The 21,843-nt window shown below is 48.3% G+C and overlaps 1 protein-coding gene across 2 annotated transcripts in view; it reads right to left on the minus strand.

Moving 5' to 3' along the window:
* The window catches only part of RAB3D (RAB3D, member RAS oncogene family), a 19,420-nt gene extending 6,467 nt beyond the window's left edge, over nt 1-12,953 (minus strand). Inside the window, exons 1-2 of one of the 2 annotated variants that reach the window (XM_063931207.1) lie at nt 12,603-12,953; nt 836-1,063 (exon numbers count right to left, since the gene is read on the minus strand). In XM_063931207.1, the coding sequence (XP_063787277.1) occupies nt 836-1,063 (228 nt within the window). In that variant the 5' untranslated portion in view covers nt 12,603-12,953. Of the gene's footprint in view, nt 1-835; nt 1,064-11,710; nt 11,793-12,602 lie in introns of those variants that run through there. The other variant, XM_063931208.1, reaches the window with a different exon arrangement.
* Between the last annotated feature and the right edge of the window lie 8,890 nt (nt 12,954-21,843).

Here is a 21,843-nt window from a genome sequence, read left to right on the forward strand (position 1 = left end):
ATATGAAGTGGAGGCACTATAGTGTGACATATTATGAACTGGGGACACTATATCATAATGTGAATTGGGGGTACTGTGTTGCATAACGTGTATAATGTGACATAACGTGTCCTAGGGCACTACTATGGTTCATAATATAAACTAGGGTATTACTATTGGGTATAACATTAATTTAGCCACTACTATGGTTTAGAAAATGAACTAGGGCAATATTATAGGGCATACAATTAACAACTGCTGCAGAGAAATGTCTATCTAGAAGCATTGTGACAGGGGCCCTTTCAAAATGTTGCTATGGGGCCCGCAAAGTTCTGGCTACGCCCCCTGAGTGGTTCCCTGACCATTTTTAATCACGGCGCCCTAGAGTATCACGATATTTTTCACGCACACCTAGGTCAAACGTTTCTTATTGATAAATTTAGAAATAAATATTAAATTAAGTAAATTGTGTTTATATGTCATCCTTCGGTTCAGTTATGAGGCGAGGGACAAGATTTGCTTCTGTTTGTCCCTATATTTTATGACTGGCAGCCACCAGCACTGGTTTTGCCTATTACATTGACCATAAATAATTTGAATTGGTCCTGGACCACCAATCCAAGGCACCCCTGCAAGTGTCCCAAGGCACCCCAGGGTGCCACGGCACACAGCTTGAGAACCACTGGTACAGGCTATTTTTATGTGGCACCAATTATCTTTTCTCCCTCCCTGGATGTCCTGGTAGCTGCTTCATGAGGTATTTTCTTTTCCTTTTCTTCTCCAAAGTCCACATTATCTCTCTCCAAGCTTTGATAATCCCCCCCAATAATCTGGTAATGCTTTGAGGGCCTCTTACCCAGATTTGTAGCTTCACTCTCTTCTCATTCCTATAGACCGTCTTGACCTTAAAGTCTATCCCCACGGTGCTGACGAAGGCGGAGGTGAAGGAATCGTCGGCGTAGCGGAAGAGGAATGAGGTTTTGCCCACACTGCTGTTGCCGATGATTAGGAGCTTAAACATATAATCAAAGCTCTGGTCTGCGGCATCTTTCGGGGGCTGGCGTGGGTCACTGGCCGATGCCATCTGATGGATGATAAGACAGATCTTACAGCAGATGACACTAGGCAACACCCCAGGAGTAACATGACAATGCAGCACTGGACACAAGTAAGCCATTATTACAGGATAATCTATTACAGTGACTCATCCTCAGATCGATTTACCGGTTTGTCTACTAGGAAATCCGGAATGCTCACAGTGCTAGGGAGCCTGAGGGCAAATGTGATAAGAGCACAGTTTCTGGCTTCTATATACCATTACTATATAGCATGGACATAACTACAGGAATGTAACAATCAGTTGCGATTGGGTAAAACCAGAACGGCTTCCTGTAGCAAACTCTGCCACTCTGGAGCTTGTAGTGCACAATTGGGGAGGTGTTCCATCTGGGAGTTTGGGGGAGAGATTACAGTTCCCCATATGGGTCGGACCGTTACAGTTTTTAGCTCCCATCCCCGGATTTTACGTGGAGGCTGTAATCTCTTCCTCCCAGTCTCCCTGGTGACAACTGTCACGTATGGGTGGTCTTCAGTATGCCGACTGACGGGATCCCAGCGCACAGTATACCGGCGCCGGAATCCTGACAGCCGGCATACCGACACTTATTCTTCCTCTTGGGGGTCCACGAGCCCCCTGGAGGGAGAATAAAATGCATGGCGCGCTTAGCACGCCACCGTTCCCGTAGCGTGGCGAGCGCAGCGAGCCCGCAAGGGGGACATTTGCGCTCACTACACTGTCGGTAAGCCGGCGGTCGGGCTCCCGGCGCCGGTATGCTAGTCGCCGGGAGCCCGACCGCCGGCATACCATACTGAACCCTCACGTATCCTCCAGAAGGTACACTACCCAGACAAGGGCGAACACTACAAAGAGGGGCAGAGGTTGTTGCAGGGACCCGTTCTGGGGTCTGGACCGTTCCGGTTTTTACCCAATCAATCAAGGGATAACATTGTCAGGACGTTGTACAGTTTGAAAAGGTGAAAAATAAATAAAATATAAACACTCAAAATTGGGGTTTCCAGGGCAACTGCAAACGTTATCCTGATTATCCTTTATTTATATTATATATTGTGGAATTGCACTAATACACAAATATAATGATATGACAGAAAACAAAATGTCTCAACACCTTTTCTTATAAATAACACATTTAAATAAATTGAATATAAATTGAATCTAGATGTCACATATAATCACTTAATACCATAAGTCATACATATAAAATAATAATTGAAGTAGAACTATAAACTTGATGCTCGCCTCTAATACAGTATATATATATATATATATATATATATATATATAGATATATATAGATATATATATACAAATGCAGGTGTCACTATATGAAAGGAACAGGCGGCACTCCTCCGGACTTAGTACAAAAGAAAAGCTGGTGCTTTATTCAGACGACGTTTCAAGGCCCACCGGCCTTTTCATCAGGTGCAATACTGATTGCACCTGATGAAAAGGCCGGTGGGCCTTGAAACGTCGTCTGAATAAAGCACCAGCTTTTCTTTTGTACTAAGGAGGTCATTCCGAGTTGTTCGCTCCCAAGGCGATTTTAGCAGAGTTGCTCACGCTAAGCCGCCGCCTACTGGGAGTGAATCTTAGCATCTTAAAATTGCGAACGAAGTATTCGCAATATTGCGATTACACACCTCGTAGCAGTTTCTGAGTAGCTTCAGACTTACTCGGCATCTGCGATCAGTTCAGTGCTTGTCGTTCCTGGTTTGACGTCACAAACACTCCCAGCGTTCGCCCAGACACTCCTCCATTTCTCCGGCCACTCCTGCGTTTTTTCCGGAAACGGTAGCGTTTTTTCCCACACGCCCATAAAACGGCCTGTTTCCGCCCAGTAACACCCATTTCCTGTCAATAACATTACGATCGCCAGAACGATGAAAAAGCCGAGAGTAACATTACAATGTGCATAGCAAATTTACTTGGCGCAGTCGCAGTGCGGACATTGCGCATGCGCATTAAGCGGAAAATCGCTGCGATGCGAAGATTTTTACCGAGCGAACAACTCGGAATGAGGGCCTAAGTCCGGAGGAGTGCCGCCTGTTCCTTTCATATAGGGACACCTGCATTTGTCTATTTGTATCCTTGGAAGGCACCCCGGCTCATATACTGGTTTATCCCAGAGTGCCCTTTCTGTGACTGCATATATATATAATTATATATATATATATATATATATATATATATATATACACACATATACATACATACATAATACACAAACACACACACACACACACACACACACACCACACACAAAATGTAGATATAGGGCCTAATTCACCATGATTTGCAAAAGCAAAATCTTTCTCTGATGGGCAAAACCATGGGGGTCATTCCGAGTTGTTCGCTCGGTAAATTTTTTCGCATTGCAGCGTTTTTCCGCTTAGTGCGCATGCGCAATGTCCGCACTGCGACTGCGCCAAGTAAATTTGCTATGCAGTTAGGTATTTTACTCACGTTTTTTTTCTTCGTTCTGGTGATCATAATGTGATTGACAGGAAGTGGGTGTTTCTGGGCGGAAACAGGCCGTTTTATGGGTGTGTGCGAAAAAACGCTACCGTTTCTGGGAAAAACGCGGGAGTGGCTGAAGAAACGGAGGAGTGTCTGGCCGAACGCTGGGTGTGTTTGTGACGTCAAACCAGGAACGACAAGCACTGAACTGATCGCAGATGCCGAGTAAGTCTGGAGCTACTCAGAAACTGCTAAGAGGTGTGTGGTCGCAATTTTGAGAATCTTTCGTTCGCAATTTTAAGAAGCTAAGATTCACTCCCAGTAGGCGGCGGCTTAGCGTGTGTAAAACTGCTAAAAGCAGCTTGCGAGCGAACAACTCGGAATGAGGGCCCATGTGCAGATATAACATGTGCAGAGAGAGATAGATTTGGGTGTGGTGAGTTCAAACTGAAATCTAAATTGCAGTGTCAAAATAAAGCAGCCAGTATTTACCCTGCACAGAAACAATATAACCCACCCAAACCTAAGGGGGGGTACACCTGGGGAGATGTATGCTGAGCGATCTATCACAGAACGCTCAGCATACATCTCTCTCCCCGCTCAGTACACAGCACGATGTGTGCTCAGCTAGGGGGGGGCGGGGGAATGGGGGGACACTCACTTCGCCCAGCAGTAGAGTGAGTGATGTAACTAGATTGTGCCTGCTCCGTGTGTATGCCCCATAGTGATAGCGATGCGCAACGCTATTGCTGACTCTAGACTGGCCTGCATACAGGCACAATCTAGTCATATCGCTCACTTCACCACTGGGTAAATTGAGCGCCCCATCCCATCCCCCTCGCTCAGCAAACATTGCGCTGTGTGATGAGCGGGGGAGAGATGTGTGCTGAGCGTTCTGTGCTAGATCGCACAGCACACATCTCTGGACACACGTGTGTACCCCTCATTTTTGCCGTAATAGCAGAAATAAGATGTTACAATTATTGGGTCTAAACAGTAGCGGATCTTGCCACGGGCAAGCAGGAGTTTTGCCCGGGACGCCGCCTTCCGGGAGAGGACCTTTGCTGTGCGGTGCGCGATGACGTCATCGCGCACCGCACATCATTTCAGCGGCGCTCATACTGTACAGGGGGGCGTAACTGACCACGCCCCCTGTATGAAGCCACGCCCCCATTGCCTGCCCGGGGCGCTGAAAGCGCTCGAACCGGCCCTGGGTCTAAACCAGGCATGTCCAAATTGCGGCCCTCCAGCTGTTGTGAAACTACATATCCCAGCATGCCCTGACACAGTTTTGCTGTCAGAGAATGCTATAGCTGTGTCAGGGCATGCTGGGATGTGTAGTTTCTCAACAGCTGGAGGGCCGCAGTTTGGACATGCCTGGCTCTAAACCTTGATAATTGATGCGGTTTGCCGCTTACAGCTGTTTCTTTATAGCTTACTCTCCCCCTGGGTTTCCCCCTGTGGATTCAGAGGTGTCACTTTCTTCCAGTCCCAGCTGTGACATTGTAATCATCCAGTTTTTCCAGTCACTGAACAAGTGGCACACCGCATAGCAACCATCCATAAAACAACACCCATGGGGCCTGGCCCCAGTAAACGAGTTAGACTGGGCCTTTTCTGCATCCTCATAAACAGACTTGCAGTAGCACTAGCCATTACGTGTTGTTCCCTATTTCTGGATACATGACAGACAGGCTAAGCGGCCGCAGGTAGACCAGTTTATTCTTCAGCCTGTAGCTATAAAATCTAGATGTAAAGGGGGCAGATTGCGCTTAGGTGGCAGAGGGCATGCCAAGGTGGGACGCTGCATGGTAGGCTGGTGCTGAACCCAGGGAACCGCACACTGAAGCCATTAGGTACACAGCATCCCGAAGCAACAATATAGAGTACATTCTCTGCAGGGTAAGTGAAATCCCAGCCAGTGAGATAGAATATGGAAGTGGCCTCTATTAGCGGGACTGCCGGGTCAGTGAAGGACATGAAGGAGAAACAGATGACGCAGCACTCTCCAGTGAAGTAGACACGAAAGGGAGTGCACATACAATGGTTGGGCTTTTAGCTAAATTAATGGCACTGTATTGATCTGAGGATCAGAAAAATCTCAGTGTACAAGTGACGTACACATTTACAAAACACATGGCCAACAGCTCCCACCAGTAGCCCATTTAATCTAATCTGTGAAATGAGTATATAGATGGTGTAGTTTGCAAATGTGCACTTCAGGCTGTTGCTCTGTGCAGGTTTACAAGCTCTGCATGAGAGAACGTCTGGCACGGTCAAACAGAAAATGCTCTGCGTGAACGGCCGCAGCTAATTGAGCGGAACACAATGGAAAAACAAAGGGTTCCATGACAAGATTACCATCAGGTCTTTCAGTGTGTGAAATGACTTACGGTACAGTGCATGGAAATAAGCCATCCAGCTGGGCAATGGGGAAGGGTAGCAGGATGGTGGGTATAACAGGAAAGGGAATTATCAGTAGGAAGAAAGCAGAAAGGATTCCCCTTGAAGCTGGCTACCCATACATAGCATCCCAGGTGATTCCGGGGCAGATGTATTAACCTGGAGAAGGCATAAGAAAGCGATAAACCAGTGATATGTGCAAGGTGATAAACGCACCAGCCAATCAGCCTCGATATGTAAATTAACAGTTAGGATCCGATTGGCTGGTGCGTTTATCATCTTGCACATATCACTGGTTTATCACTTCCTTATGCCTTCTCCAGGTTAATACATCTGCCCCATTGGTTATTTGGCCCTTACTGCAGTGTACGTAGCCACATAATGAACATAGGGGGTCATTCAGAGTTGATCACTCGCTAGCAGTTTTTAGCAGCCGTGCAAACGCTAAGCCGCCGCCCACTGGGAGTGTATTTTAGCTTAGCAGAAGTGCGAACGAAAGGATCGCAGAGCGGCTACAAAATAATTTTGTGTAGTTTCAGAGTAGCTCAAAACCTACTCAGCGCTTGCGATCACTTCAGACCATTCAGTTCCTGATTTGACGTCACAAACACGCCCTGCGTTCGCCCAGCCACGCCTGCGATTTTCCTGGTACGCCTGCATTTTTACCAACACACCCTGAAAACGGTCAGTTGACACCCAGAAACGCCCTCTTCCTGTCAATCACTCTGCGGCTGCCTGTGCGACTGAAAAGCATCGCTAGACCCTGTGTAAAACTACATCATTCGTTGTAATAGTACGCCGCGCGTGCGCATTGCGCCGCATACGCAGAAGTGCCGATTTTTGCCTCATCGCTGCACAGCGAACGAATGTAGTTAGCGATCAACTCGGAATGACCCCCATAATGAAGAATAATCGTTAATTCCGATAAGTAACGGCCATGTTGGGAAAGGCGGTCTGGAGATGACCGGATTTAGTCACTGTGCGCGGTGGACTTTCCGCTACGCTAACAGCACCACTATGGTTATGAAACTATCCGGCTGCCTGACTTCAACGATGCACAGCCGGATCATTCCCAGTTTACACAGTCACGTTTCTCAGTACTCAGGCCAATCGGACCTGCCCATAAGTGAGCAGCTTAACTAACTCTAGTTAGGACACACCTGTAGATCCAAAAGTATGTTAAGACCACTGGAGACATGACATGTGGTAGGATTGTAAAAAACTAGAGAAATGACCTCCGGGAGGAAGTTCACAAACTGGAGACATGACCTCTGGGAGGATGCTCTTGAATTGAGACACCATCTCCAGGAAGATGCTCACGAACTGGAGACAGGACCACCGTGAGGATGTTCTCGAACTGAGACACAACCTCCGTGAGGAAGTTATCGAACTGGAGACATGACCTCTGGGAGGATATTATGTAACTGGAGACATGACCTCTGGTAGGTTGTTATGTAACTGGAGACATGACCTCTGGGAGGATATTATGTAACTGGAGACATGACCTCTGGGAGGTTGTTATGTAACTGGAGACATGACCTCTGGAATGTTGTTATCTAAGAGACATGACCTCCAGGTGGATGTTCATGAACTGGAGATATAACCTCCAGCAGTATGTTCTCGAACTGAGACACGACCTCCGGGAGGATGTTATCGAACTGGATACATGACCTCTGGGAGGATGATCTTGAACTGAGACACGACCTCCTGGAGGTTGTTATCTAACTGGAGACATGACTTCCGGGAGGATATTAGGTAACTGGAGACATGACTTCTGGGAGGATGTTGTCTAACTGGAGATATGACTTCCGGGAAGATGTTATCTAACTGGAGATACAGTATGACAACACGGAGGATATTATCTAACGGGAGACATGACTTCCAGGGGGATGTTATCTACCTGGTGATATGACTTTTGGGAGTATGTTATGTAACTGGAGATATGACTTCCGGGAGGAGTTTATCTAACTGGAGACATGACCTACGGGAGGAGGTTATCTAACTGGAGATATGGTTTCCAGGAGGAGGTTATCTAACAGGAGACATAACTTCCGGGAGAATGTTATCTAACTGGAGATATGACTTTCCAAGAAGATCTTAACAAACTGGAGACATGGGTGGTCATTCCAAGTTGTTCGCTCGCTGACGTTTTTAGCAGAATGGCGATCAGGCTAAAAACCGGCAATTCTGCGCATGCGTATGGGCCGCAGGGCGCACGCGCAAAGTACTTTCACACAAAACTATGCAATTTTACACAGGGCTGTGCGATGCTTTTCAGTCGCTCTGCTGATCGGTGAGTGATTGACAGGAAGTGGGTGTTTCTGGGTGGTAACTGAGCGTTTTCCGGGAGTGTGCTAAAAAACGCAGGTGTGCCAGACGAAAACGCAGGAGTGGCTGGGGAAACGGGGGAGTGGCTGGCCAAACGCAGGGCGTGTTTGTGACGTCAAACCAGGAACCAAACAGTCTGCAGTGATCGCAATCTGGGAGTAGGTCTGGAGCTACTCAGAAACTGCAGGGAAATATTTAATAGCAGAACTGCTAACCTTTCGTTAGCAATTCTGCTAAGCTATGATACACTCCCGGAGGGCGGCGGCCTAGCGTTTGCAATGCTGCTAAAAGCAGCTAGTGAGCGATCAACTTGGAATGAGGGCCATGACCTCCAAAAAAATGTTAGCAAACTAGAGATATGAATGGCACCAGGATACTGATAGACATAGCCTCCAATAGAAATGAACAAACCAGAGACTGTGCATTACATGGCTTACAGCTGAGACAGCAGAAATGTATGGGAACACAGACGGACCAAGCACTTGTAATTGGAAAGTTAATGTACTGGAGTTGCATTCTAAGCAGTAAATACTTAAACTAAGCCCTAGCTGGACAATTTTTGAGATGGGTTTCCAGGTTATGCGCACACTGGCATTTATTTTACCTTTTAAAGACTGAGGGGTCGATCTTATTACTGTGAATGGTGTGATGTGCCGTTGCCGCGGTGTTTAAACGCTAGCAGTGTCACCCGATCTCGCACCCTTTGCGGGATGATTTCGGGATGAATTTGCACCAAACTGCTCGGAACACTATGGGGCAGCGAGCACTTTTGTGCGAATTCGGGCCACCACAGAGTGCGGGCGCTGCCGCAATGATTTGTACCGGTGATATCATCGCGGCTAATAGGATCGACCCCTTAGCACGATACGGTCTTTAATGCTTTTTCTATGGCATTGTAACATGGATTAAAAATGCATATTATACATTTCAGATGCATCCGTTTATATATATATATATATATATATATATATATATATATATAAATGGAGATAAACCCCCAACAAGCTGCTTAAAACCCCCCACTGTTATGGCTTTCATCATAGGCTACCATTATATGCTTGTTTGGTTTAAAGCATACTTGCCTACTCTCCCGAAATAGCCGGGAGGCTCCCGAAAATCGGGTGACCCTCCTGGCCCCCTGGAAGAGCAGGCAAGTCTACCGATTTCAGGGGTCCCCCCTGCCCGTCCGCCCACTCAGTGTGTAAAGTGGGCGGTCCGGGCAGTCGATGACGCGATTCAGCAAGAATCGCGTCATCATAGCCACGCCCCCTGCAGTCTAATGCCGGTGATCATGGCCTTACAGAGCGGGGGGAGTGGCTTAAAGGAGGTGCCACTGTAACCCCGCCCCCATCCCGCCTCCGGTCCACCCCCTCCTCACGTCAGCCCTCCCCCTGCTGAGCCGACCTGGCTGCTCTCTCCCGCAGAGAGCAGCCAGAATGTCGGTAAGTATGGTTTAAAGAGAGAAAAAAAGATGGAAGGAGCTGGAAATCGCACCCATGCTCACAGAACTTACATGTCACTTACATGGAACTACAACAGGTTTCTAGTTATTTCACAGATTATATGACCTTACTTAGGGTGAGATGTAGCTAAGCCTTGGAGAGAGATAAAGTGGAGAGAGCTAAAGTACCAATCAATCAGCTCCTAACTGTCATTTTCTAACGCAGCCTGTAACATGGCAGTTAGGAGCTGATTGATTGGTTGGTACTCTGGCATCTATGCACTAAGCCTTTAAGAGAGAGATAAAGTGAACGGGGGGGAAAAAGTACCAGCCAATCAGCTCCTAACTGCCATGTTTCAGGCTGTGAGTTTGAAATATTAGGAGCTGGTTGGCCGGTACTCTATCTCAGTCTACTTTATCTCTCTCCAGGGGTTAGTACATAGAGCCCTTTATCTCTCTCCAAGCTTTGATACATCTCTCCATTAGTCTTTAAAGTGGTGTAAAAGGACAATGAAAGCTGCAAAATTTGAAGCATCATTCCATTTGTACATCATAATACTAATGAAATTACCTCTGGTTTTTTAAAAACAGTGTAAAAAAATGTCAGCAGGTACAAATCTATGGAAAAAGTCCAAAAGGACCAAATAGCCTCAGAGATGAATGATCTCTGGAACCTGTTGTTGTTGTTTGCAAATGTACAGATAAACTAATTATATAGTAGGTTTACTTCTTCATTTCATAGATTCCGTTTCAATCCTCAAGGACCCCCCAACAGGTCATGTTTTCAGTATTTCCTTCTATGGAAAAAGATGGGAGTATTACCGAGGAAGCAAATTAGATAAACTCATTTGTGTGTAATTAAAGAAATCCTGAAATCACGACATGCAAGGGGGATAAGTGACGACTGCAGCTGAAACCCTGGCACTGTGAGAAGCGATACATAATACAGTTCATTGCGTCACTACTTTTAGCATTTGATGTTTTTGATTTGTTTCTCAAAGACTGTCACTATGGGAAATGGGATGCAGTTAAAATACCTGCTGTCGGGATCCCGGTGTTCAGGATACCAATGCCGCAATCCCGCCAGCCGACAATGCCGCCAGCCGGAACCCCGGCGCACCAGGGCTATTCCCACTCGTGGGTGTCTACGACACCCACAGAGTGGGAATAGATCCTGTGGCGAGCGGAGCGAGCCCGCAAGGGGACTATTAGCGCTTGCCTCGCTGCCGGCATTCTGGTGGGTGGGATTCCGCTGTCGGGATATTGACAGCAGGAATCCCTGCCACCGCTAGAATGTATGTAATCCATAGGGAATACTTACTCTATGCATGGTCACGTGTACAGTCACTCAGCTGGCCCTGCTGTCACTGGAGATACTAGTGTCACCAAATCTGCTCTCAGACGGGGATCCCAGTGACTAACCGGTGACTCACAAGTGCATACACCTCACAATACAACAACGGGCCACAGGCAGGCAATGTGACAGCATGGCTGCAGAGCAGGTACGTCTCACACTCTCGATGGCCTTGGGGTAATGCAACCCGCAGAGCACCCAGCAGGGCCTATTCTACCACGATTACACCATGATTTGATTCTGATTTCCTAATTGCGTTTTCCTTGTGAAATGATAACAATAATAATTGGTTGAAGAACAGAAGCATATAAGCAGCCACCAAGGAGGAGATAGGGAGCAAGGTGTCCACCGTGGGTAGGACAACCCCGATATCGGCTGCGATGCCATTACATGTAGGGTCTGATTTCACCACGATCCAGAATAATGGTATTCTCAGTATAAAGCGGATTATTATCCAGCCTGGAGCAAGCATGATCATCTTCCAACCACTAACAGGCTGCCATAGAGCAGGTAGAAATCTCATTCAATTAGGGACCCAGTGGCAGGAGCTATGGGTATGGGACACAGTTGGCTGGCACTGTATGGGGCAGTAGACAGCAGAGAGATCCTGGTCACTGGCAGCAGTCTGCCCATCCCACAGCTCAGCACAGAGATGACCCAATGTGCTCACCTCTGGGCCACTGACTGCCTCCTAATCTATATGCCAGTCACATGCGTGCCTCATGCCTCATACTGACAGCGCAGAATCCATGCCATCAGCTTAGGGCTGTAACACACTGGCCGGTTTCTCCCGGATGGCACAAAGCCGGACAAACTTTGTCTGGCTTTTTGCCATCCGGGAGAAACCGGCAGAGTCTGTCACACAGGACAGCTTTGAGCCGTGTGTGATGCTGTGCGCATGCGCAGCATCAGACACGGCTTGGAAAAAAACCGTTGTGTGTGAAAGCTCCCCTTCACACACACGGTTCACTGGCTGCAAAGACGGCCCGGCGCCCGCCCGGCAGCCGGACCTTCCAGTGGTGAGACCCGGCTGCAACCCGGCAGCCGGGCCGGGGCCGTGCAGTGTGAAGGGACCCTAGCCCTCACACTGTTAACTACAATGCCGGCACGGGAAAAAGCCGTCCGGCTTTTTCCCGGCCGGCAAAAGCCGGGTAGTGTGTTTTAGCCCTTACGATCAGCTGACATAAATCCTCCGCACAAGTGGTGTGAGGCAGACGCACCCCCTCAGCACTAGCAGAAAGAGGCTCAAGCAAATGAGACTGGTCCTAGCCATAAATATCACATGTGCGTAATACGTTACATGACGTCACACATAAAAGGTAAAAATGTTCATGCCAAAAAACAAACCAAATAAAAACAAAACAAACCATCCACTGTATGAGAGTGTGTCACTCAGACAGCTGTACCCCTATTCAGGAGACACACAGGTGCTTGCACACATACACACCCACATGTAAGGAGACGTGTCCCTGGGAGTAGCAGCTGCCAGGTAGCCTGATCCTGCTGTGTACAGCCTGAGAGCACAGAGTACATCATCATCATCAATATTACTAAATTATTACCTTGTCCTGCAGGGTCCCGGAGGCACGCTAGTCACACAGCTGCTTGTGGTCTTCTTCAGGCACTTTCCCTGCACTTACAGTGTATTGTCACCCTCCTGTATCCCTCTCTCCCTGCTTCTGTCTCCTGCTCTATCCCTCCTGTTACTCTCTGTCTCTTTCACGGTCTCTTTCCTTCAGCTTCCACCCTGAGCTGCCTGTCTCCTGCCTGTCACCCTCCCTCCCGGATCTGTCTGTTTGCAGGTAGCTCTCCTTCTCTAAACTGAGGTGTGTCTCCTTCCCCTGCAGTCTTCCTCCCTCTCTGCCATGCAGGCTCTCACCTCCTCCCACAGCCCTCTCCCTGCAGGGCTGGCCCTTCCTGTCCCTGCCCGGCCTCTCCCAGGCTCCAGCCTGATATGTCCTATCTGTACAGCTATCCAGACCGCTGCCCCTCCACGCTAATTTCTTCCTTAGCTCTTCATCTGTCTGTCCTGTCATTCTCAAGTCATTTAATAACTTGTCATAGTACACTGGGCTAAATGGCTGTCATACCTGTGCTGAATATACAAATGTGTGATCTGTACTGTACCTGTGCTGTGTGTACATGTCATGGTGTAGTAGTGTGTGAGGGGTGATGTGTGTACTGTACCTGTGCTGTGTGTACATGTCATGGTGTAGTAGTGTGTGAGGGGAGATGTGTGTACTGTACCTGTGCTGTGTGTACATGTCATGGTGTAGTAGTGTGTGAGGGGGAGATGTGTGTACTGTACCTGTGCTGTGTGTACATGTCATGGTGTAGTAGTGTGTGAGGGGGAGATGTCTGTACTGTACCTGTGCTGTGTATACATGTCATGGTGTAGTAGTGTGTGAGGGGAGATGTGTGTACTGTACCTGTGCTGTGTGTACATGTCATGGTGTAGTAGTGTGTGAGGGGGAGATGTGTGTACTGTACCTGTGCTGTGTATACATGTCATGGTGTAGTAGTGTGTGAGGGGAGATGTGTGTACTGTACCTGTGCTGTGTGTACATGTCATGGTGTAGTAGTGTGTGAGGGGGAGATGTCTGTACTGTACCTGTGCTGTGTGTACATGTCATGGTGTAGTAGTGTGTGAGGGGGAGATGTCTGTACTGTACCTGTGCTGTGTATACATGTCATGGTGTAGTAGTGTGTGAGGGGAGATGTGTGTACTGTACCTGTGCTGTGTGTACATGTCATGGTGTAGTAGTGTGTGAGGGGAGATGTGTGTACTGTACCTGTGCTGTGTGTACATGTCATGGTGTAGTAGTGTGTGAGGGGGGAGATATGTGTACTGTACCTGTGCTGTGTGTACATGTCATGGTGTAGTAGTGTGTGAGGGGGAGATGTCTGTACTGTACCTGTGCTGTGTGTACATGTCATGGTGTAGTAGTGTGTGAGGGGAGATGTGTGTACTGTACCTGTGCTGTGTGTACATGTCATGGTGTAGTAGTGTGTGAGGGGGAGATGTCTGTACTGTACCTCTGCTGTGTGTACATGTCATGGTGTAGTAGTGTGTGAGGGGGAGATGTCTGTACTGTACCTGTGCTGTGTGTACATGTCATGGTGTAGTAGTGTGTGAGGGGAGATGTGTGTACTGTACCTGTGCTGTGTGTACATGTCATGGTGTAGTAGTGTGTGAGGGGGAGATGTGTGTACTGTACCTGTGCTGTGTATACATGTCATGGTGTAGTAGTGTGTGAGGGGGAGATGTGTGTACTGTACCTGTGCTGTGTGTACATGTCATGGTGTAGAAGTGTGTGAGGGGGAGATGTGTGTACTGTACCTGTGCCGTGTGTACATGTCATGGTGTAGCAGTGTGTGAGGGGAGATGTGTGTACTGTACCTGTGCTGTGTGTACATGTCATGGTGTAGTAGTGTGTGAGGGGGGTGAGATGTGTGTACTGTACCTGTGCTGTGTGTACATGTCATGGTGTAGTAGTGTGTGAGGGGAGATATGTGTACTGTACCTGTGCTGTGTGTACATGTCATGGTGTAGCAGTGTGTGAGGGGGGTGAGATGTGTGTACTGTACCTGTGCTGTGTGTACATGTCATGGTGTAGTGTGGGAGATGTGTGTACTGTACCTGTGCTGTGCATACATGTCATGATGTAGTAGTGTGTGGGGGGGGGGGGGGGGAGATGTGTGTACTGTACCTGTGCTGTGTGTACATGTCATGGTGTAGTAGTGTGTGAGGGGAAGATGTGTGTACTGTATCCGTGCTGTGTGTACATGTCATGGTGTAGTAGTGTGTGAGGGGGAGATGTGTGTACTGTACCTGTGCTGTGTGTACATGTCATGGTGTAGTAGTGTGTGAGGGGGAGATGTGTGTACTGTACCTGTGCTGTGTGTACAAGTCATGGTGTAGTAGTGTGTGAGGGGAGATGTGTGTACTGTTCCTGTGCTGTGTGTACATGTCATGGTGTAGTAGTGTGTGAGGGGGAGATGTGTGTACTGTACCTGTGCTGTGTGTACAAGTCATGGTGTAGTAGTGTGTGAGGAGGATATGTCTGTACTGTACCTGTGCTGTGTGTACATGTCATGGTGTAGTAGTGTGTGAGGGGGAGATGTCTGTACTGTACCTGCGCTGTGTGTACATGTCATGGTGTAGTAGTGTGTGAGGGGGAGATGTCTGTACTGTACCTGCGCTGTGTGTACATGTCATGGTGTAGTAGTGTGTGAGGGGGAGATGTCTGTACTGTACCTATGCTGTGTATACATGTCATGGTGTAGTAGTGTGTGAGGGGGAGATGTCTGTACTGTACCTGTGCTGTGTGTACGTGTCATGGTGTAGTAGTGTGTGAGGGGGAGATGTGTGTACTGTACCTGTGCTGTGTGTACATGTCATGGTGTAGAAGTGTGTGAGAGGGAGATGTGTGTATTGTACCTGTGCTGTGTGTAAATGTAATGGTGTAGTAGTGTGTGACGGGAGATGTGTGTACTGTACCTGTGCTGTGTGTACATGTCATGGTGTAGTAGTGTGTGAGGGGGAGATGTGTGTACTGTACCTGTGCTGTGTGTACATGTCATGGTGTAGTAGTGTGTGAGGGGGAGATGTGTGTACTGTACCTGTGCTGTGTGTACATGTCATGGTGTAGAAGTGTGTGAGGGGGAGATGTGTGTATTGTACCTGTGCTGTGTGTAAATGTAATGGTGTAGTAGTGTGTGACGGGAGATGTGTGTACTGTACCTGTGCTGTGTGTACATGTCATGGTGTAGTAGTGTGTGAGGGGGAGATGTGTGTACTGTACCTGTGCTGTGTGTACATGTCATGGTGTAGTAGTGTGTGAGGGGGAGATGTGTGTACTGTACCTGTGCTGTGTGTACATGTCATGGTGTAGTAGTGTGTGAGGGGGGTGAGATGTGTGTACTGTACCTGTGCTGTGTGTACATGTCATGGTGTAGTGTGGGAGATGTGTGTACTGTACCTGTGCTGTGCATACATGTCATGATGTAGTAGTGTGGGGGGGGGAGATGTGTGTACTGTACCTGTGCTGTGTGTACATGTCATGGTGTAGTAGTGTGTGAGGGGGAGATGTGTGTACTGTATCCGTGCTGTGTGTACATGTCATGGTGTAGTAGTGTGTGAGGGGGGTGAGATGTGTGTACTGTACCTGTGCTGTGTGTACATGTCATGGTGTAGTAGTGTGTGAGGGGAGATATGTGTACTGTACCTGTGCTGTGTGTACATGTCATGGTGTAGCAGTGTGTGAGGGGGGTGAGATGTGTGTACTGTACCTGTGCTGTGTGTACATGTCATGGTGTAGTGTGGGAGATGTGTGTACTGTACCTGTGCTGTGCATACATGTCATGATGTAGTAGTGTGGGGGGGGGGGGGGGGGGGGGAGATGTGTGTACTGTACCTGTGCTGTGTGTACATGTCATGGTGTAGTAGTGTGGGGGGGGGGGGGGGGAGATGTGTGTACTGTACCTGTGCTGTGTGTACATGTCATGGTGTAGTAGTGGGGGGGGGGGGGGAGATGTGTGTACTGTACCTGTGCTGTGCATACATGTCATGATGTAGTAGTGTGGGGGGGGGGAGATGTGTGTACTGTACCTGTGCTGTGTGTACATGTCATGGTGTAGTAGTGTGTGAGGGGGAGATGTGTGTACTGTACCTGTGCTGTGTATACATGTCATGGTGTAACAGTGTGTGAGGGGAGATGTGTGTACATGTCATGGTGTAGTAGTGTGTGGGGGGGAGATGTGTATACTGTACCTGTGCTGTGTGTACATGTCATGATGTACTAGTGTGTGAGGAGGATATGTCTGTACTGTACCTATGCTGTGTGTACATGTCATGGTGTAGTAGTGTGTGAGGGGGAGATGTCTGTACTGTACCTGTGCGGTGTGTACATGTCATGGTGTAACAGTGTGTGAGGGGAGATGTGTGTACATGTCATGGTGTAGTAGTGTGTGGGGGGGAGATGTGTATACTGTACCTGTGCTGTGTGTACATGTCATGATGTACTAGTGTGTGAGGAGGATATGTCTGTACTGTACCTATGCTGTGTGTACATGTCATGGTGTAGTATTGGGTGAGGGGGAGATGTCTTAAATGTACCTGTGCTCTGTGTACATGTCATGGTGTAGTAGTGTGTGAGATGTGTGTACTGTACCTTTGCTGTGCATACATTTCATGGTGTAGTAGTGTGTGAGGGGAGAGGTCTGTACTGTACCTGTGCTGTGTGTACATGTCATGATGTAGTAGTGTGTGAGGGGGAGATGTCTGTACTGTACCTGTGCTGTGTGTACATGTCATGGTGTAGCAGTGTGTGAGGGGAGATGGCTGTACTGTACCTGTGCTGTGTATACATGTCATGGTGTAGTAGTGTGTGTGTGTGTGTGGGGGGGGGGGGGGGGGTTCTGTACTGTACCTGTGCTGTGTGTACATGTCATGGTGTAGCAGTGTGTGAGGGGAGATGTCTGTACTGTAACTGTGCTGTGTATACATGTCATAGTGTAGCAGTGTGTGAGGGGAGATGTGTGTACTGTACCTGTGCTGTGTGTACATGTCATGGTGTAGTAGTGTGTGAGGGGGAGATGTCTCTACTGTACCTGTGCTGTGTGTACATGTCATGGTGTAGTAGTGTGTGAGGGGGAGATTTGTGTACTGTACCTGTGCTGTGTGTACATGTCATGGTGTAGCAGTGTGTGAGGGGAGATGTGTGTACTGTACCTGTGCTGTGTGTACATGTCATGGTGTAGTAGTGTGTGAGGGGGAGATGTCTCTACTGTACCTGTGCTGTGTGTACATGTCATGGTGTAGTAGTGTGTGAGGGGGAGATGTCTGTACTGTACCTGTGCTGTGTGTACATGTCATGGTGTAGTAGTGTGTGAGGGGGAGATGTCTGTACTGTACCTGTGCTGTGTGTACATGTCATGGTGTAGTAGTGTGTGAGGGGGAGATGTGTGTACTGTACCTGTGCTGTGTATACATGTCATGGTGTAGTAGTGTGTGAGGGGATATGTGTGTACTGTACCTGTGCTGTGTGTACATGTCATGGTGTATTAGTGTGTGAATGGAGATGTGTGTACTGTACCTGTGCTGTGTGTACATGTCATGGTGTAGTAGTAGTGTGTGAGGGGAGATGTGTGTACTGTACCTGTGCTGTGTGTACATGTCATGGTGTAGTAGTGTGTGAGGGGAGATGTATGTACAGTACCTGTGCTGTGTGTACATGTCATGGTGTAGTAGTGTGAGGGGGAGATGTCTCTACTGTACCTGTGCTGTGTGTACATGTCATGGTGTAGTAGTGTGTGAGGGGGAGATGTGTGTACTGTACCTGTGCTGTGTATACATGCCATAGTGTAGTAGTGTGTGACAGGAGATGTGTTTACTGTACCTGTGCTGTGTGTACATGCCATGGTGTAGTAGTGTGGGAGGGGAGATGTGTATACAGTACCTGTGATGTGTGTACATGCCATGGTGTAGTAGTGTGTGACGGGAGATGTGTGTACTGTACCTGTGCTGTGTGTACGTGTCATGGTGTAGTAGTGTGTGACGGGGAGATGTCTGTATTGTACTTTTATTGTGATACATTATATACATCTCCCCCCAACTGTCCATCTTTGTGCAGGACATTCTCGCTTTTTGGGTAGTCTCCCGCCATCCCATCTGCAGGCTACAGTGTCCCTCAGGGGGGACTTGGCAGGAACACTCTCACACCACTTTTCTGCACAGTATCTTCACAATGCAGGTAGTGGCACTGGCAGAGTGGCAGAGACATGCCCTCAGAGTGATTATAATGAAGGAGTGTCCATGCGTCACCCCATTCCTACAAGGACACGCCCCCCATTCTTGTGCATTCACAGTCCCCAATTTAAACTACCAAATGTTTGGAGATATGGTATATTCTATACAGGGAAGGAGGGACACCTCTGAGTGTCAGAGGCGTGTGCTCTTGAAAAGGGGGCGTGGTCCCGGTTCTGTTAGATCATGCCCAATAATAATGATGTTTTGGGGGGGTGACCGCATGTCACACCCCTGTTTCATGTCATGCTCTGGGCGAGCCCAGCTTCCTCTGTGTGCTGAATGGACGCTATGCGCAGCATCCATCCTCGTTCACTGGCTGCTGCACAATCTGCAAGCAGCTGCAGTGTCAGAGTGTCCCCAACCTCCCGCAGGACACTGTGGCCCGGCGGTGGGACAGCGCGTACCATATGTACCAGTAGTGCGAGGTCCTATACAATTTGTGCAGTTAAAAAAAAAAGTGCAGTTGTGAACACAAAATTGGTGTAGTTTTAAGAACACCTTGCTGATACCTACAGGGGATCCGGTCTCTAGGTCGACAGTAACTAGGTCGACACTATCTAGGTCGACCACTATTGGTCGACAGTAACTAGGTCGACAGGGTCTCTAGGTCGACATGTACTAGGTCGACAGGTCAAAAGGTCGACATGAGTTTTTCACTCTTTTTTATCATTTTTTTGGATTTTTTCATACTTAACGATCCACGTGGACTACGATTGGAACGGTAATCTGCCCGAAGCATGGCGAGCGAAGTGGTGCACTAATTGGGGTTCCCGGTCACTCTACGAAGAAAACGACACCAATAAAACATAAAAAAGCTCATGTCGACCTGTCGACCTAAAGACCCTGTCGACCTAGTTACTGTCGACCAATAGTAGTCGACCTAGTTACTATCTATTTTCCATATCGCACCCTACCTACAGAGGAAATAATTCCCTCCAGTCAGGGTGCAGTGCACGCTCCTCTGACTCCCTGAAGCTCAGCCTGTGATTGAGGATAAGTAATAGAGAATAACATCCCCCGCTGCACTCTCATTATAGCTGCCGGGCCAGCGTCTATATGCTGCATTAACTTTTAGGTGCTGGCAGTTGGCACAGTCAGAATTTGCAGACGCCCTCTCACCTAGCCAATGGGTTTTGCCTGCTCCTAAGGATGGCTTAAAAATAGGATTTCAATTACCTACCGGTAAATCCTTTTCTCGTAGTCCGTAGAGGATGCTGGGGTCCATATTAGTACCATGGGGTATAGATGGGTCCACCAAGAGCCATTGGCACTTTAAGAGTTTAATAGTGTGGGCTGGCTCCTCCCTCTATGCCCCTCCTACCAGACTCAGTCTAGAAACTGTGCCCGAGGAGACAACATACGAGAGAAGGAAATACACAGATAGTGGCGAGATTCATATCAGCTCACACAACAGGCAAATCCGGCTAACATGCCGGAACAACTCAGCAACAGCTGAAACAGTACTGAAACAGTAAATAACGCAGAACTTACCTAGGAACCAGGCAGCACTGAACTATAAAACCAATGCAGGAAAACAAAGCGCTGGGCGGGCTCCCAGCATCCTCTACGGACTACGAGAAAAGGATTTGCTGGTAGGTAATTAAAATCCTATTTTCTCTTATGTCCTAGAGGATGCTGGGGTCCATATTAGTACCATGGGGATGTACCAAAGCTCCCAGTACAGGAGGGAGAGCGCGGAGGCTCCTGCAAGACTGCTTGACCAAACTTGAGGTCATTAGAGACCAAAGTATCGAACTTGTAAAACTTGGCAAACGTGTTCGATCCAGACCAAGTAGCAGCTCGGCAAAGTTGTACAGCCGAGACACCCCAGGCAGCCGCCCAGGAAGAGCCCACCTTATGAGTAGAATGGGCCTTTACAGATTTTGGACACGGCAATCCTGCCATAGAATATGCATGCTGGATGGTGAACCTGATCCAGCGTCAAATTGACTGCTTAGAAGCAGGACACCCAATTTTCTTGGGATCATAGAGGACAAACAAGAAGTCAGTCTTTCGATGACGAGCTGTCCTCTTCACATAAATCTTCAAAGCTCTCACAACATCCAAGGCCTTTGAAGCAATTGAGGAGGCAGTAGCCACTGGCACCACAATAGGCTGGTTGATATGGAAAGCCGATACAACCTTAGGCAGGAACTGTGGACGAGTCCTAAGTTCCGCCCTATCTTCATGGAAGATCAGAAAGGGACTCTTACAAGATAAAGCCCCCAATTCCGACACGCGTCGAGCAGAAGCTAAGGCCAACAAAGTGACCGCCTTCCATGTAAGAAACTTGATGTCAGCCTCCAGCAGAGGCTCAAACCAAGCAGATTGCAGGAACTGCAGCAGCATGTCCAGATCCCAGGGTGCCAAGGGAGGCTGGATGCGCAGAACCCCTTTCAAAAAGGTCTGAACCTCAGGAAGGACAGCCAACTGTTTTTGGAAGAAGATGGACAAAGCAGAGATTTGGACCTTGATGGAGCCCAATCTCAGGCCCATAGCCACACCTGCTTGCAGGAAAAGGAGCAAACGTCCAAGTTGAAACTCCACCACAGGAAATTTCTTGGATTCACACCAAGAAACATATTTTTCCAAATACGATGGTAATGTTTAGACGTTACCCCCTTTCTAGCCTGTATCAGGGTAGGAATAACCTCACTCGGGATACCCTTCCGAGCTAAGATCTGGTGTTCAACCACCATGCCGCCAAACGTAGCCGTGGTAAGTCTTGATAAGCGAATGGCCCCTGCAGTAGCAGATCCTCCCGAAGTGATAACGGCCTTGGATCCTCTAACAGAAGATTCAGCAGATCCGCGTACCAAGCCCTCCTTGGCCAGTCCGGAGCAATGAGGATTGCCAGAACCTTTGTTCTTCTCACCAGCTGAAGAACCTTTGGTATCAGAAGAAGTGGAGGGAACACATACACTGACGTGAACACCCACGGTGTTACCAGTGCGTCCACTGCCACTGCCTGTGGGTCTCTTGACCTGGAACAG

The sequence above is a fragment of the Pseudophryne corroboree genome, chromosome 6, assembly GCF_028390025.1.
Source record: "Pseudophryne corroboree isolate aPseCor3 chromosome 6, aPseCor3.hap2, whole genome shotgun sequence".
Classification (NCBI taxonomy): domain Eukaryota; kingdom Metazoa; phylum Chordata; class Amphibia; order Anura; family Myobatrachidae; genus Pseudophryne; species Pseudophryne corroboree.